Source organism: Bos grunniens, chromosome 6 (assembly GCF_055505025.1).
Source record: "Bos grunniens cultivar Pamir isolate PY7600 chromosome 6, Bosgru_T2T1.0, whole genome shotgun sequence".
Lineage (NCBI taxonomy): Eukaryota > Metazoa > Chordata > Mammalia > Artiodactyla > Bovidae > Bos > Bos grunniens.
The window spans coordinates 27,060,096-27,077,715 of record NC_141170.1 but is presented as its reverse complement, the minus strand read 5'-3'; the positions used below and the strand labels follow the sequence as shown (position 1 = coordinate 27,077,715).

Sequence of the window (17,620 nt, the reverse complement as noted above, 5' to 3'; positions counted from 1 at the left end):
CTGGGTTGGGAAGATTCCCTGGAGAAGGGAAAGGCTACCTACTCCAGTATTCTGGCCTGGAGAATTCCATGGACTGTGTAGTTCATGGGGTCGCAAAGAGTCAGACCCAACTGAGCAACTTTCACTTTCACTTTACCTTGTATATGTCTGATGTCTTATCTCTATATCTGCTGAGGATACAGAGGTGAGTAGGATATTCACAAATTCCTGTCTTCATGAATTATAATCTAGTGGAGAAGACAGATGCTACATAATAATAAAAGGAGCAGGCTACTGTGAGAGCATATAGCTGGTGATCCTAACCTAGTCATTGGATCTCACTAATCATTCTTGAAGAAATGATGTGTAAGCTGAATGTGAAGAAACTGTGAGTTACTGAGATGAGTGGCTAGTCAAAAAGAGAAGTCAAGAGATCCCTGGGGGACCTGAGGAAGAGCAGGCTCACTGCCGTGCATGCTGAGGAGATGCTGTGCACGGAGATTTTTGTTTTTAAAATGTTTGGGGATTGAATTTTCCTTCAGGTTCTATCAGCCTTCACATTCCTGTTTTTTACATGCTTTCTCCAGGTATAGTAGTAGAAGATTGTCTGATTCTGCTCCAAAACTTGTTAAAAAACAACAACTCCAATCAAAATTTTTTTAAAGAAGGCTCATATATTCAGCGTATGAAACCTTGGTTTGAAGTTGGAGATGAAAATTCTGGCTGGTCTGCACAGAAAGTGACTAATCTGCACCTAATGTTACAGGTACACTGTCTTCAGACATAAATTTGGTAATTTTGACAACAATCCTTTCAAAGAAAAAAAAATGGCTTGCCTTTGGTCAATCCAGGATGTTGAATTGGTTTCAGGTGGGCTTTAAAAAGTAAGAACGTTCTGATATGGAGATTTGCAGTTATATTCAGAGATAAAGATTCCCTACTTCACACACATACGCTTTGTTTCAATAACTGTTAACATCTGACAATACTGTTTCATCTTTTATTCCCCTCTCTTGCCTTGTTGGGTTATTTTAAAGCACATCCAAACATATAGTGTACTGGTAGGTTTTGCAATAGAAGATAATAAGTTAGCTTGTTGAGTTGAATTTTTTAAATCTACTTTCTTCATTTAAGGTTCTAATATCATAAATTTTAGTATTCAGAATATTAAGTTCAGCATAGAAATTCATTCAGTAAACATTCACTGAGAGTCGGACACTGGATGCTTGGAAGTGGATGATGATGTCCCTACCCTCAAAGATTAATAGTCTTGAGTTTTATGTTTAATACAAATTAAGTTAACCAGTCACATGTAATTTCATTTAAGCTCTGTGATGAAAGCTTGGTGGTGATGGATAATAAAACTGAAGACAGTAGGATCCCAAATGAATTCTGTATCAGAAAATTATGACATTTTAAAAATATTTTACTTGTTTATCCCTTTATTGAATCCCTCTTGTCCAGACCCTTAAGTTTATACCAGTTTCCTAACTTACTCTCTAGTGATTCTTGTGGGTCTTTGAGTGTCCCTGTGTTCGTAAAGTCGTGTTCCTCAAAACTAGGTGGTTAATCAGACTGATAATTAGAATCTGCATATTGTTGCCTTCTCTGGGAGTTTCCCACGTAGGGTTGACTGATAATCAGGGTGACCTTATGCCCCAGTTTACCAGGTCAGTATTCACTTTGTAATTACTAATCGTGTCCTCTTTCACTTCAGAAGTGTCCCAGTTTGGATAATAAACTATAGTTAGCCTATTTAGAATATGCCTTAAAAACTGTTAGGGAATTATTTTACAGGAGAACATGGGCAGAATCTGTTGATATTCCCAATTTCATTGTTTCTATTTTTACATGTCAGTATCACACATTTCAAGGCTATTAGTTTTTAATGTTTCAGAAATAGTGTCCCAGTGGTAAAGTTGATATCTTTGCTCAACACTGCCTTCTTAACAAAGGAAATTCCTCTAGAAAAATGATTTTCAAAATGTGATTCGAGAAAATGAAGGGTTCTCATGATGTACCAGTTACATATATATTTCCTTCCAGAGTGAGAATCTAAACTGCTTGAGGAGCTTACTCATATTTTATAGCTTTGGGTACTACCTAAAGAATTAACTTTTGCAAAAAGTAATTGTTAACAAGAAAGTCACTTGTTAAAAAGTAAAGCACTATTTTACCAAAAAAAATTTAGAATAGAATGTTGCATATAAACAGAAAAACAGTATTCTAGTTATATATGGAGAAGGCAATGGCAGCCCACTCCAGTACTCTTGCCTGGAAAATCCCATGGACGAAGGAGCCTGGTAGGCTGCAGTCCATGGGATCGCTAAGAGTCCGGCACAACTGAGCGACTTCACTTTCACTTTTCACTTTCACACCTTGGAGAAGGAAATGGCAACCCACTCCAGTGTTCTTGCCTGGAGAATCCCAGGGACAGCGGAACCTGGTGGGCTGCCATCTATGGGGTCGCACAGAGTCTGACACGACTGAAGCGACTTAGCAGCAGCAGCAGTTATATATAGAAGTAAGTTAGTTCTTTAAGTATTCTTCTAGAAAGTGAATAAACTAGATAGTAGTTATTGAAGAATATAAACTTCAAAATAAAGAAACTGAGTTTAATTCACTGTAATGTATTCCCCATTCAAAGATGAAGTAGTTGATGTATTTCATAGCTTCACAGGCCACAGGTTATCTTCTGCTTTTCAAACTATTAGAAGGCTTTCTTGATAGCTTTATTGCTTATATTTAGGGTTGCTTATATTTCAAGTTCTTGGTTATATAACAAATGAAAATGCATTGTAAATGGTGATAAATAATCCTTTTTGGATTATATATGTCCTAACTGGAATTATTCATCATCCCAGTTATGATATACTTCTAAGCCACTAAAAATTGAAATTGATCCACTTGAGGATCGTTCATTTAAATTTCTAAATTAAATGTGAAGAAAGCATCTTTTTGAAATTTTTTTAGTTGTGAAACATTTAAATTTTTTCCTGGAATGATAATTTCATGACTATTTCTACCTGTAGGAATCCCTTCTATTCCATTTTTTGGACCAGTACTGCCATTAACTCTCAGAAAACTCATTACCTAATGAGAGACTCCTTTTTGTTGTTGGATAGTTCTAATTGTAAAAAGCGTAATCTATATAATGAGTCAAAATCTGCCTGGATATAACATCTACAAACTTCCCCTGGTTTTTCTCTCTGGGAAAATATAAATCAATTTTTTGTGATATTTTGCATATTTATAATATATTTGAATATAACTATTAGTTCTTCACTTATTTTCTTATTGTTATAAGTATTACCTCTTTCTTCAACCATCCCTCCTACTTCTTTGTTATCTAGAAATGTGATTATTTATAGCATCAGTTAAGATCAGATCAGATCAGATCAGTCGCTCAGTCGTGTCCGACTCTTTGCAACCCCATGAATCGCAGCACGCCAGGCCTCCCTGTCCATCACCAACTCCTGGAGTTCACTCAGACTCACGTCCATCGAGTCAGTGATGCCATCCAGCCATCTCATCCTTTGTCATCCCCTTCTCTTGCCCGCAATCCCTCCCAGCATCAGAGTCTTTTCCAGTGAGTCAACTCTTCGCATGAGGTGGCCAAAGTACCGGAGTTTCAGCTTTAGCATCATTCCTTCCAAAGAAATCCCAGGGCTGATCTCCTTCAGAATGGACTGGTTGGATCTCCTTGCAGTCCAAGGGACTCTCAAGAGTCTTCTCCAACACCACAGTTCAAAAGCATCAATTCTTCGGTGCTCAGCCTTCTTCACAGTCCAACTCTCACATCCATACATGACCACTGGAAAAACCATAGCCTTGACTAGACGGACCTTTGTTGGCAAAGTAATGTCTGTGCTTTTGAATATGCTATCTAGTTTGGTCATTGCCGGGGTCCAGCCCCGGCTGATCCAGGGTATTCGAAGGGGAGACGGCATCGGCAACTTATTTAAATATTCATCAAAGATATAAAGAGTAATAGAATGAGGATAGCTCAGTAGGAAAATTCAGTGGAGAAAAGAGGCTGAGTAGCTTGGTTTATGTGGAAAATCAATATAGCCTGTGACACCAGGTTAGCTCTGACCATGGAGGCCGCAGGCGCCCTCTCAAATAGTGGAAGGTGCCCCACCTTAGACACCTTCTTGAGTGGGTCTCAGAAGCCCAGGCAAATAAATGATCGCAGAGGACCTCCATGCTCCAGATGGAGACTCAGCCGGAATGTGAAAAGAAAGAATGACATGGGGAGACCAAGCTTTGGTGAGCAAGGCCCGTAGCTTTATTTTCAACCGGGGCTTTTATACCCTAAGTTACATATAGAGGATAATAGGGGATGTGAAATCATGCAAAGTCAGCAGTCTTTGATCCTTATCAAAAACCAGGATTTCTTTCCTGCAAATTTATCGTATACAAATGGTTTAGGTGATTTACATCATCTTCTGGCCAGAAGGCCTATTAACATTTATGACTCTTGACAAAGGTTTGTCAACCTTATTTTGACTTATTTTCTCTAAGAGTAATTGTTTTAAGGTTTGGCGCCATCCTCTGAAGGTGTTAGATAAAGTTGCATTCCTATAGGGCAGAGGTACAGTGGGTTTACAACAAAGGAAAGAATTTATTACCTTAAGGGTCTAAGGTTGCTAACACCAAGGCCACTACTTATTTTTTCTACATACCAACAATATTAATTAATACACATTCAAGGATACAATACAGGGGATGTGGAAACTTGGCAGCAAGCATTGGCTCATCAATGAAATCTTGTACTAGTTTTATTCTGACAGTTTTATTCTAACTCTCTGAGAGGCTCTAAACTATTTGAATATCTTAAGCTTCCCGTGCCTCTCGAGACTGAGAGACTGTAAACAATCGTAGGCATAGCTGTAGGAGTCCGGGTAAACTTGTCAGGTGAGTTAGAGAGCTATCTGAGGGGTTTAGATTTAAACACTCCTAATGCCCAGGAACTTTATTAATTGGAGCTGTAAGTTAACTCTTTGTCAGAGAGAGCGAGATGGTGGTGGGGGACAGCCCCCAGTAAAGTCAGAGGTGAGAGCACAAAGCAAAAAGTTGGCAGACTCTGGTTTTTGGGGGTAGATGCTCGAGAATATCCAGGGGGACTCCTGAGGCTCAATCCCACCTTTGCGTATGCCGAGCTTCCTTCCTCATGACCTTTGTCATGAGTGGAGTGCCTCTCGCCAGCTCCCGGCAGGTCATAACTTTCCTTCCAAGGAGTAAGCGTCTTTTAATTTCATGGCTGCAGTCACCATCTGCAGTGATTTTGGAGCCCCAAAAAATAAAGTCTGACACTGTTTCCACTGTTTCCCCATCTATTTCCCATGAAGTGGTGGGACCGGATGCCATGATCTTCGTTTTCTGAATGTTGAGCTTTAAGCCAACTTTTTCACTCTCCACTTTCACTTTCATCAAGAGGCTTTTGAGTTCCTCTTCACTTTCTGCCATAAGGGTGGTGTCATCTGCATATCTGAGGTTATTGATATTTCTCCTGGCAATCTTGATTCCAGCTTGTGTTTCTTCCAGTCCAGCGTTTCTCATGATGTACTCTGCATAGAAGTTAAATAAGCAGGGTGACAATATACAGCCTTGACGTACTCCTTTTCCATTTGGAACCAGATACCCAACTGCTATTAGATGACATTAAGGAATTATTAGGTTTCCCCTGTAGCTCAGTCAGTAAAGAATCTACCTGCAGTGTAGGATACCCGGGTTTGATCCCTGGGTTGGGAAGATCCCCTAGAGAAGGAAATGGCAACCCACTCCAGTATCCTTGCCTGGAAAATCTCATGGACAGAGGAGCCTAGTGGGCTGCAGTCCATGAGGTTGCAAAGAGTCAGGCACGACTGAGCGACTAACACTTACATAAGGAATTATTGTTGATTTTGTTAGGTATAATAATGGCATGATGATTATATTTTTAAAATCTTTTTATCGGAGGCATATAGAAATATTTATGGGAAAGACGACACATAATTTGTTGTTTGCTTTAAATACAGGTATACCTCAGTTTATTGTGCTTTGTAGATAATTTCACTTTTTACAAATTGAAGGTTTATGGCAACCCTATGCCAAGCGAAGTCTGTCAGCTTTTGTTCACCAGCACTTGCTCACTTCATGTCTCTGTGTCACATTTTGGTAATTCTCACAGTATTTCAGACCTTTTCATTATTATTTGTTATGGTGATCTGTGATCAGTGGTCTTTGTAATTGTTCTGTGGCACCACGAATCACGCCCTTGTAAAATGGACAACGTGATTGATAAATGTGTGTGTTTGACGGCTCCTCTAACTGACCATTCCCTGTCTCCCTCTCCTCGGGTCTCCCTAACTGCTGTGATGTAAGTGTTGAAATTAGACCAGTTAATAACCTTACAGTGGCCTGTAAGTGGCCTCTAACTGTTCAAGTGAAAGGAAGAGTCGGATGTCTCTCACTCTGAATCAAAAGCTTGAAATGAATAAGCTGAGTAAGGAAGGCATATTGAAAATGAAGATAGGCTGAAACCTAGGCCTGTTGTACCAGTTAGCCAAATTGTAAATCCAGAGGAAGAGTTATTGAAGGAAAGAATAAGTGAATACATGAGTGATGAGAAACTGAAGCAGCCTTACTGCTAATGTGAAGAAAGCTTTAGTGGCCTGGATAGATTATCACACCAGTGATAACATTCCCTTAAGCCAGAGGCTACTGTAGAACAAAGCCCTAACTTTCTTCAATCCCATGAAGGTTGAGAAAGGTAAGGAAGCTGCAGAAGAGAAGTTTGAATCTAGCAGAAGTTGGTTCATGAGGTTTAAGGGAAGAAGTCGTCTTCTTCATAACATAGAAGTATTAACACAGGTGAAACAAGTGCTGATGTAGAAGCTGCAGCAAGTTAATGAAGGTGGCTACACAAAGCAACAGATTTTCAATGCACATAAAACAGCTTTCTCTTGGGAAAAGATGCCATCTAGGACTTTGATGGGGCTTCCCAGGTGACGCAGTGGTAAAGAATCCGCTTGCCAGTGCAAGAGATACAGGAGGTGTGGGTTCAGTCTCCGAGTTGGGAAGATCCCCTTGAGGAAATGACAGCACGGGGTAGTACAAAAACTTAGTTGATTAAGCAGTGACAGGGTTTGAGAGGAGATGGCTCAGACAGTAAAGAATCTGTCTGCAGTGTGGGGACCTAGGTTTGATCCCTGGATCAGGAAGATTCCCTGGAGGAGGGAATAGCAACCCACTCTAGTATTCTTGCCTGGAGAATTTCATGGATATAGGAGCCTGATAGGCCGCAGTTCGTGGGGTGGCAAAGAGTCGGACATGACTAAGTGACTAACACTTTCACACCAATTTTGAAAGAAGTGTGTGTAAAATGCTGTCAAAGCATTGCATGCTGTAGATCTGGCTGAGCAGTTTGGGGAATCCATTACACAGGTTTTCTATTCATATAGATCAAATTCGTCTCAAGACTTTTCAAATGTCTAAAAGACAGATTTTGTGTTCTCTTTCTTTTGCAGCTTGTTCGTGTACTAGTATCTCCCAACAACCCTCCTGGTGCTACCAGTAGCTGCCAAAAAGCTATGTTCCAGTGTGGCCTACTGCAACAGCTTTGTACTATTCTAATGGCCACTGGAGTTCCTGCTGATATCCTGACTGAGGTAAACCACGTGATGGCAGTACTCTGTGGAAGCTGAAATCAGGAAGCCTAGGAAGAATTAGATATCAGCTGAATGAAAAGCAGCAATTGTTAACCATTCTTGTCTATTAAATTCCTTACTGACGCTATAAAGTATAATTAGCAGCAATTCCAAAAGATGTATTCATTCCGCAAGTTTAATAGCACGTAAATAATGTTAACGCTTAGAACATTTCTTGTTAATTTTATTGTATTCAACAGGAGTGCACAGTAATAATTTATATTTTTAATTTTGAGAACAGTATGACTTAGTCAAGTCAGACACGAGTCTTATTCATAGAATAATAAATTCTTTTTCCTTGACGTATCGCATTTTCTTTTTCCTACCTATTAAGAAAAAGAAGTTAGTTTGAAGGAAAAAAAGGTTTATTTAAATTTCTTTTCTCAAATTAACACATGTTAATTTTTAAACGTTAAAAATACAGATAATAGTGAAAGTTTTATAAGAAAAACTATCTTTGGACTCCCTCCTTCCTATCTAAGCCTCACTTCCCCCTATATAACCGTCCCACTTTGCTTCCTCCTGTCACCCCAGTAATGTATTTTTAAATTGATAATCATAATTTATAGTTTTGTCACTATTCCAATACTGTTTCTTGCTAAGCCAAACAGAGCCCCATACTTTTTTTTAATAATCTTTTTTCTTTCCTGAGTTATAATAATATTCTTTTTCATTTTACTGATTTTCTATCAATGCGTATTAACACTGTCATGTGCTTAACAGTATGTTCCCCACTTCAGGCCTTCTGGAAGTTCCCTATCCTCTTGCTCCCATATGGGCTGCTTATTCTCTTCTTCTGTCACACAGCTCTTATCCTGGAACTTACCTTTTATTTATTTATTTGCATCTTCATTGTGTGTAGCATGTGGAATCTAATTCTCTGACTAGGGATTCAACCTGGGCCCCCTACGTTAGGAACATTAAGTCTTAGCTCCTGGACCACCAGGAAAGTCCCTATCCTGGGACTTGGATTCACTCTGTCTAATGATCCTTTTATTGGAGAAGGAAATGGCAACCCACTCCAGTGTTCTTGCCTGGAGAATCCCAGGGACGGGGGAGCCTGGTGGGCTGACATCTATGAGGTCGCACAGAGTCGGACACGACTGAAGCGACTTAGCAGCAGCAGCAGCAGCAATGATCCTTTTGCCATGCTTAGTCGCTCAGTCAAGTCCGACTCTGCAACTCCATGGACTGTAGCCCACCAGGCTCCTCTGTCCATTGGGAATCTCCAGGCATGAATACTGGCAATGGGTTGCCGTGCCCTCCTCCAGGGGATCTTCCCAATCCAGAGATCAAACCCAGGTCTCCCTCATTGCAGGTGGATTCTTTACCGTTTGAGCCCCCAGGGGATCCCTTGGTTATCTAGATTCTGTGTCATTTTCTACCACCCCTTGGTTCATTATCTTATTTTACTTAACTTCTTGAAAGGGGGTGAATGGCAAGATAATTTGGTTTTAGCTTTTTCATGTCATTCCTCCACCTTCAGAATTAATCTAGTATTTGGTTAGGTATGGAATTCAGAATTGGAAATCATTAACACTCAACTTTCAGAACATTATTCCAGTGTTGCTACTAAGAAGTCTGAAGCCATTTTGAGTCTTTTTGTATAACCCACTTTCTTTCTCTAGAATCTTTCTGGTTTGTTTCTGAAATTTACTGATGAGGTGCTGTATTACAGACTCTACCTCTCAACCCCACTAAATTTTAGTACTCATTGGGCCCTTTCAAACTAGAGACATAAGTACTTCAGTTCTGAGGAAGTTTTATGTGTTCTTTGACAATTTCCTGTTTTCTGTGTCTTGAACTCTATTAATAGATTATTAGACTTTCTGGACCCAGTGTCTTTTTATTCTTTTTACTTGGAGGTTTTTTTCAGCCTCATCCTTAAATTGAATTTGTAATTTGTTGCATTTTAAATATGTTCTCTGATTTTATTTTTAAGCATCCTTTTTCTTGCTTTGTAGAAATAGAGTCTCTCTCTTAGAGGTTATTATTAATTTTAGGGTTTTTTTGAGATTTTAAATGCATGTGGTCAAGTTTATTTTTAGTTGGAGGCGCTTAGTGTTTTAAAATACAATCTCACAAAAGTGTTACAAGATTATAACGCTGTAACTGACATTTTTGTTATCTTAAGTTTTGTTGTTTAAAAGCAAAAAGCAAAAGAATGTAACATTTTCTTCTTTTAAAAACAGGGTTTTTCCTTCAACTCACTTTCTCTAAATTTTCTTCTCCACTCATGTTCATTACAGACCATTAATACTGTATCAGAAGTTATTCGAGGCTGCCAAGTAAACCAAGACTACTTTGCTTCTGTAAATGCACCTTCAAACCCACCAAGGTAGGAAAAGAGAAATGCTGAGATCCCGCAGACGAATTAGTATATCTTGTCTGCACGTCTTATTCTTTTAAGGAGTTCAGTCCTGTGTTTTGAAACAAGAAATTATCTGACGAGATAAATATGTTGGTATTTTAAGAGTTTCCAGTCTTCAGAACCTGTGTATTTGTACTTGGGTATCACTTCCTAGCTGTGTGCCTTAGCAAGCAGATCACTTCATTTCTCTCAGCTGCAGATATCTTTTCTGTGAAATGGAGATGAAAATAGTTAACTTGCTGGTATTCTGGCTGTGGCTTTTCAGTCAACAAAAATGACTAGCTATTGATTTATGTACGTAGACTGGAACATTTCTTTTTGTTCTTTTCTTTTTAAATGCAACAGACCAGCCATCGTAGTACTTCTCATGTCCATGGTTAATGAAAGGCAGCCATTTGTATTACGCTGTGCTGTTCTCTACTGTTTCCAGTGTTTCTTATATAAAAATCAGAAAGGACAAGGAGAAATTGTGTCAACACTTCTGCCTTCCACTATTGATGGTAAATAATTTAATTCTAACTTTTAAAATAAATAATTATCTTTTAATAGTAAAAAATAAATGTGCAGTAGATATTTAAAATGTATGATATTAGTATGTAATGTAATGTTTAAAATATAACATGTCCTCTCAATTTGTTTTAGAAGTGAAGTTTTTAATTAAGGTCATAATTTCTGGAATATACCATCATCAGTTTGATGCCTGAAGTGTTCTAATATTTCTTTGTTTTGCTACTTTCCTTTCAAGATACTTTTTTGTCATCTTTTAAATTTTATTTTGTAAAAACAGACTTTTGAAAGTGTTACTTAGTACTGCTAATAAACAGATTTTTAAGTATTATTTCATACTATTTTTGTGTGTTTGGAAACAGCATAATTCATTTTCACCTTATTGTTATCTGCCTGCCACCTTTGTAGCAACAGGCAATACGGTCTCAGCTGGTCAGTTGTTATGCGGAGGTTTATTTTCTACTGATTCGCTTTCAAACTGGTGTGCTGCCGTGGCCCTTGCCCATGCTTTGCAAGAAAACGCTACCCAGAAAGAACAGTTGCTCAGGGTTCAACTTGCTACAAGTATCGGCAATCCTCCAGTTTCATTGCTGCAGCAGTGCACCAACATTCTTTCACAGGTAAAGTGACCAAGATTTCTCTAGGGAGGGGGTGGGAAGTTTCATTTTGATGTCAGTGACACAAGGATTTAAGGCTGTCCTTAGTAGATGCAGATGGAAAGGAAACAAGGCAAAGACTGCTCATTAGCTCACTGTTACAAGAAATGGTTTTGTGGAGAGAAAGCAGGAAATACTACTCTTATCAGGGGTTTTGCCAAATAATGAATAAGGTCTGCATCAGGATGGAAACACATGTTCTGTACAGAAAGTTGGTGGGTTTTTTTTTTTTGAGGGGGGGAATTTGTTTTCTTTTTATATCATCCACATAATAATTTCTCTTACTGCTCAATAGCTGAATTCGGATCAGTGTATGAGAGGGAATAGAATAGAGTGGTTCATAGCTGTGTACCTTGCTCTTTCTCTTCCCAGGGCAATTGATCTTCCATTCAGAAAACAAAAATAAAATACCAATCCATTGCTTATATAGTTAAACAGTATACATACCCCTTGATGTTTGTGAGCTCTCAAATCCTCCGAACCCCAAGGCGTATAGTTTACCTAGTGAGATGTAAATAAACGTAAGATGTTTGCATTCCTTTAGACTCCTAATAAAAGTATCGAAGCTTCATTGAAATGTGAATGCTAAAGGATTGATATTTAGGAATATCCCTTACTATATTTAGTTGATTTGCCCACATGTGCCAGCCTTGCTGTTTAATGATTCAGGTTGATGCTTAAGCAAAACTTTAAAGTCATAGACATTCAAAATCATTCAAGGAGAGTGAAAATGTCCATAAGTCTAAAATTGCTCTATCCACTGGTATTATCTTATTCCTTCCCCATGATATGTGGAGTGCTTCTCAGTTTTTAATTTTGCCGCACTTGTTGAATTGTTTTATTGTGAGCTTTTAAAGAAACATCAGTACCATCCATAGGGAGTTATAAATGAAGGCTTAAAAATTAGCTAGTGCAAAGAGAGTTGAACTCTTTCTTTGTTATTTAGAATCAGTGTACTTTGATTGAAAGCCTGCTTTATCTTTATTATTTATCTTAGTGATTTTTTAGAAGTACTCCAGAGTATTCATAGTCTTATTTATTTAATACTTGTTTTTCTCTTGTTGCTGTGTATGGAAAACGGCTTTTCTTTTTTTAATTTTGTATTAGAGTATATTTTATTTACAATGTTGTGTTAGTTTCAGGTATACAGCAAAGTAAATCAGTTATACATATATCCATTCTTTTTTAGATTCTTTCCCATAAAGATTTTTACAGAATATTAAGTAGAGTTCCCTGTAGAGTTCCCAGTAGGTCCTTACTAGGTACTTATTTTAAATATAGTGGTGTTTAACAGCTTTTCTTAAGCCAAATAGTAATTAACTGTCTGACCATCATCACCACATAGTTAGCTCTAACATTGCAATTCTAACTAATGCATAATGAGAAATCCTAAAGATAGTGGTGTCTTCCCACTTTTAAGTAATCACAGTGCTGTAAAATTAGCCTTTCTCCTCTAAAATGTACATACGTTGGTATAATAAAAGATTAGATCTTCCTGTTCCAAACTGTTGGCTTGGGTTGCTAGAGAGACTGTATTTGAGGGATTTTTCTGGGTATACATTTTTCTCAAGCAGTAATATTTTCAAATAATCTTTAATGTATAATTTGCAGGGCGATAAGATCAACCGACGGGTATGTATCACTTGTTTGGGCTTAGGCATTTCCTCCTACAGCCAGCCTTTTTCTTTGTCTTGGGTTTTGTTAATTGTTTTTTTTTAACTGCTTGTTTGAAGTTACATCCTACTCACACTTGTATGTGTCAGCAAGTTAATCTCTACCGTGACTCTCGGGTTTCTCTCTGGGTACTGTAGTGGTGTTACTAAGGACTGTGGGAGTGAGCATCTGAAGCTCTCCTTGTGCTTCCTCTGGGGATGCTTGCACTTTCTGGAATTCCTTGGTTTGGGGTTTTTGGTGTGATTTTTCACCCGAGCTTGCTGCTTTATTTCCAATGAAACCATTTCAGAGGTAGTAAAATTTAAGAGTTAAAAATTTTGTTTTTAATCAGCGTATGAAAGAATATGATACTTTTCTATTATATAAGTTATTGAAAATATACAATAGTAAGTATAAATTTGTGATTTGAAAGAGTTTAAACATCTTGAGTTACTCTGGGTGTTATGTATGTGCTACACTACCATTTCGGATTCATTTTTGATGTGTGCTAGGGGAGAGTATGATTTGTGTTTGATTTTGATCTGTTTTCTGGGACACTTGGCCAAAAAGTGTGTACTTTTAATTCCATATTTGGGCATGTGTTCAATTATGCAGCATGGATACTAATAACTGAGGTTCTATTGGGAGTTGTATCTTTGTGTATGAGCATGATTTAACGTGTGTTAATACCTCATGCACAGATATGGCAGCTTTAGCTGTCAGAATTTTCAATACTAAGTAAAGAGTTTTATAAGTGTGCATGTCATTCATTTAAAAGGGAAATTTTGGAAAGTATAATTTATATACAGTAAAATGCACAGACCTTAAGTGTTCAGTCTAATGATTTTCATGGTTGAATATATTTCTGTAACCCCCACCCAAGACAAAATGTGCAGCATAGTGTTCATAATCCCACAAGTTCCATCTAGTCCCTTTCCTATTATTCTCTGTCTTCAGAGGCCACCACTAGGAAGTAAATCTGATCATAATACTCTTGAACCTCATTTTAATACTTAAACACCAGTTGTTTAAAATGTTAACTTTACATATTTTTATTATTAATGTATTTTTAGGAATGATACTTTATTTCTTCTGAAATGTTTGAGGTTCTCTGCAACAAGATTTGAAATAATTCTCAGCCATTTTTTTTTTTTTGCAGTAGATGTGTAATTCAAATGCATCATGCAATTTATGAATGGTAGGCAGAAGTATTTGCAGATAGATAAAGGTTCCAACAGTATTTTGAAACATTTTTAGTTTAGATAGAGCTTTTTTCCCCCCTAAAAGAAGAGAGCATTTTTCACTAGTTAACAAACTAAGATTTTTGGTCAGTTTTAGCCTCTCCCACTTTTTTAAGGCTCCCTTTAATGATACTTTTATTTATTTATTTTTTCAAGCTGGAAAAAATTCCAGTAGTAGAATGAGTACATCCATGTTGTCAACATGTAAAAATATTTGACTTTGGTTGTTTCTTACAGTGGGAGATAATTGATAACAGAGTTTTTTTCTATTTTTTGCTGTGCTGGATCTCAGTTGAGGCACACAGACTTTGCGATCTTCATTGTGGCAGGCAGGATCTTTAGCTGTGGCATATGAACCCTTAGTTGCAGCAGGCAGGGATTGAACGTGGGCCCCCTGCGTTGGTAGTCGGAGTCTTTGCCACTGGACCACCAGGGAAGTCCAGGAGAGAGAGATTTTAATAGCGGTTAGCGTCACTATAATTAAATGACATCATGATAGAGCAGTGAATTATTTTTTCTAAATCATATATTAAAAAATTAACATTTTGTTATTATTGTTATGATCCTATTGAGAACATCTTTAGAACTTTCATTTCTAAATAAAAAGAGCCCTCCATGACTACTCTGGTTGAATTTCTTTCCTGTTTTTTTTTTTTTTTTTAATTTGTTAAATTGGAGGATCATTGTTTTACAATTCTGCTGTACAACAGCATGAATCAGCCATATGTATTCATATACCCCTCCTTTTCTGAGCATCCCTCTCACTTCCCCTGTCCCACCGCCCCCCGTGCCCAGGTCATCTCAGCATTGAGCTGAGCTGAGCTCCCTGTGCTATACAGCAGCTTCCAATTAGCTATCTATTTCACACATAGCAGTGTACATATACAGTTTTAATTAGGCTCATTCCTAATCAGAATTGTTGCTTTAATAAACAAGGTGTTCCATTCTGTCTTCTACCTGGTTCTAACCAGTTATGTTTGACTTTGCTCTTTTTAACCTTCAGCTAGACCCCAAAGGACATACTTTTCAAAATTGAACCTAATTCCATTTTTGTTTACTCAGACATCAGTCAGTGATTTGATAGAATGCCCTTGTTTATACAATGTCAGTATGTTTGGTGCCTGCAAATGGTATTCCCATAATAAATTTTATTTTCAGTTTACCTGGGTAACATGAAGATATACTGTGGACACAATAATGACATAAAGGCAAGGAAAAAGTAAAACTAATGCTTTATGTAAAAACTAAATCATGCTAATTAATGCTAACTTGGCATTTGAAGAGGTCTGATTTGAATTTAATTAAATGTACTTGAAAAAAGATTATAGAAAGGCCAAGATATTGCCATTAAGGTTCATGAAATTAGAATAGTCTGGGTGAGTGATAGAAATTTTTCAAAACATAGTAATAGTTGCTTTTGTATCCATCCCTTGTCTTGATTTTTAAACAGTTGTATTTTGGAAATTTTCTGAAATTACTCCCAAAGTAATGCATTATTGTGCTAATTTCCATTATCTTCTTTCAAGCAAGTTTTGTTTTGCTTAAACAGAAATGCAGGTTATGTAATATAATTTGGGCAAGGTCAATATTATGGCCATCTGATGCGAAGAGCTGACTAATTTGAAAAGACCCTGATGCTGGGAAAGATTGAGGGCAGGAGGAGAAGGGGACAACAGAGGATGAGATGGTTGGATGGCATCACCAACTCAATGGAATGAGTTTGGGTAGACTCCGGGAGTTGGTGTTGGACAGGGAGGCCTGACATGCTGCGTTTCATGGGGTCGCAAAGAGTCGAACACGACTGAGCGACTGAACTGAATATTAGGAACTAAGAAAATACCTCATATAAGGGATATAAATGTGTTGTATGAAAATTTAGGAAAGTGTAGTGTTGATGGACGTGCTAGTTTCCAATATTGTTTAACATATTAGCAGCAGTATAGTTAGTTAGGGGTTTGAGGCACTTAGCTAATTTAAATAAATCTTTTTCTTCTCCATTATGCTTGTGATTTCTCATTATTTGGCATTTCTCAGGAGTTTGTAACATGGTTTAATTATTTTCCTGTTAGAGAAATATATTCTTTAATGGAATTTAACTAAACAATTCAGGAGATTATGTCTTTGGTTTTGCGGTTTTGGGTTTTTTTTGATATTTTTTTGAAGGAGGTAGAATTTGTATTTTTATTAGAAACTAGTTTTTTTTTTTTAATTCTTATTGAAGCATATTAAATTTGCCAGCAAATTTATGCTAAAGTGTTTTAAGATTGATAAATTATAAGCATCCACATCATGTATTTCTTCCTGAGCATATCAGGTTTTCCACTGGCAATATTTTAGATAACCTGGTATATGCTTATAAACATGGATCAAGTCTAATTTCTGCTCTCTGTTTCAGAAGTGCAGTCCAAAGAGGACACAAGAGTGCATTTTCTTGTTCAATTTTTAAAATCCAGATTCCTGACACATCTTTTATAAGATGTTAAATGTCTTTTTATGTAGATGGGGAGGGATCTTAGGGCAACTTCAAGTTTGAAAAGCATAAAAAGATTTCTGCTAACTTGTTTATTGCAGGGAAGCAAAATACAGACAAGAGTTGGATTACTAATGTTGCTTTGTACCTGGCTTAGCAACTGCCCCATTGCAGTGACACACTTTCTTCACAATTCAGCCAATGTTCCATTTGTATCCTTTATGTTTTAGTAAGATGCATATAAGTATTTATCTTTTCTATTTCTTCTTCTCAATTAGAGGTAGCTCCATGCCTCAAATGTTTGCATTCTCTTTATGTTGCAGATTTTTAAACGGTTAAGGTGATAATGATGCTTGCTTAAGCTGTGTGTGTGGGGGGGTGTGTGTGTGTACATGTATACCACTGTTTTATGTTTTCTTGGCTTGCGTATAGAATTTCTTGTTGAAACTTACATGAAATACATGTCAGATTCAAATTGTAAAATGAAGTATTCTTGATACTATGAACCATTAGTTTTCTTAACAGAGATTTCAGCTTACAGGACAAATTGCAGAAAATCTTGGAGAAGAGGAACAGTTGGTCCAAGGCTTATGTGCTCTCTTGTTGGGCATTTCGATTTACTTCAATGATAACTCTCTCGAGACCTATATGAAGTAAGTAAGGGGAAAATGATTTGCTGATGTCATCAATAGATAATGATAAATTTTTTTCTGCCAAAGCATAATGTAGACCAGGCTTTTCTGTTTTGTTATGACTTTTTAAGCATCTCAATATACTTATCTCTGTAGAGAGAAACTAAAACAACTGATAGAGAAGAGGATTGGCAAAGAGAATTTCATAGAGAAACTAGGATTTATTAGCAAACATGAGCTGTATTCCAGAGCGTCTCAGAAACCCCAGCCAAACTTCCCCAGTCCAGAATGCATGATATTTGATCATGAGTTTACAAAACTGGTAAAAGAACTTGAAGGTAAGATGACAAGAGTTCCTCTTGACATTCATTAAAAAGTACCTATGATTTTATTTTATATGTATATTCTGGATGCGTGCAG

General features: G+C 37.3%; 1 protein-coding gene across 2 annotated transcripts in view; it reads left to right on the top strand.

Annotated features, from left to right (window-relative positions):
• Positions 1 to 17,620, top strand: part of USO1 (USO1 vesicle transport factor) — an 80,216-nt gene that overhangs the window by 50,184 nt on the left and 12,412 nt on the right. Inside the window, exons 9-17 of one of the 2 annotated variants that reach the window (XM_086405353.1) lie at positions 567 to 745; positions 7,491 to 7,631; positions 9,920 to 10,008; positions 10,387 to 10,541; positions 10,957 to 11,168; positions 12,816 to 12,836; positions 16,670 to 16,780; positions 17,103 to 17,221; positions 17,357 to 17,538. In XM_086405353.1, the coding sequence (XP_086261479.1) occupies positions 567 to 745; positions 7,491 to 7,631; positions 9,920 to 10,008; positions 10,387 to 10,541; positions 10,957 to 11,168; positions 12,816 to 12,836; positions 16,670 to 16,780; positions 17,103 to 17,221; positions 17,357 to 17,538 (1,209 nt within the window). The remainder of the gene's footprint in view (positions 1 to 566; positions 746 to 7,490; positions 7,632 to 9,919; positions 10,009 to 10,386; positions 10,542 to 10,956; positions 11,169 to 12,815; positions 12,837 to 16,669; positions 16,781 to 17,102; positions 17,222 to 17,356; positions 17,539 to 17,620) is intronic. The other variant, XM_086405354.1, reaches the window with a different exon arrangement.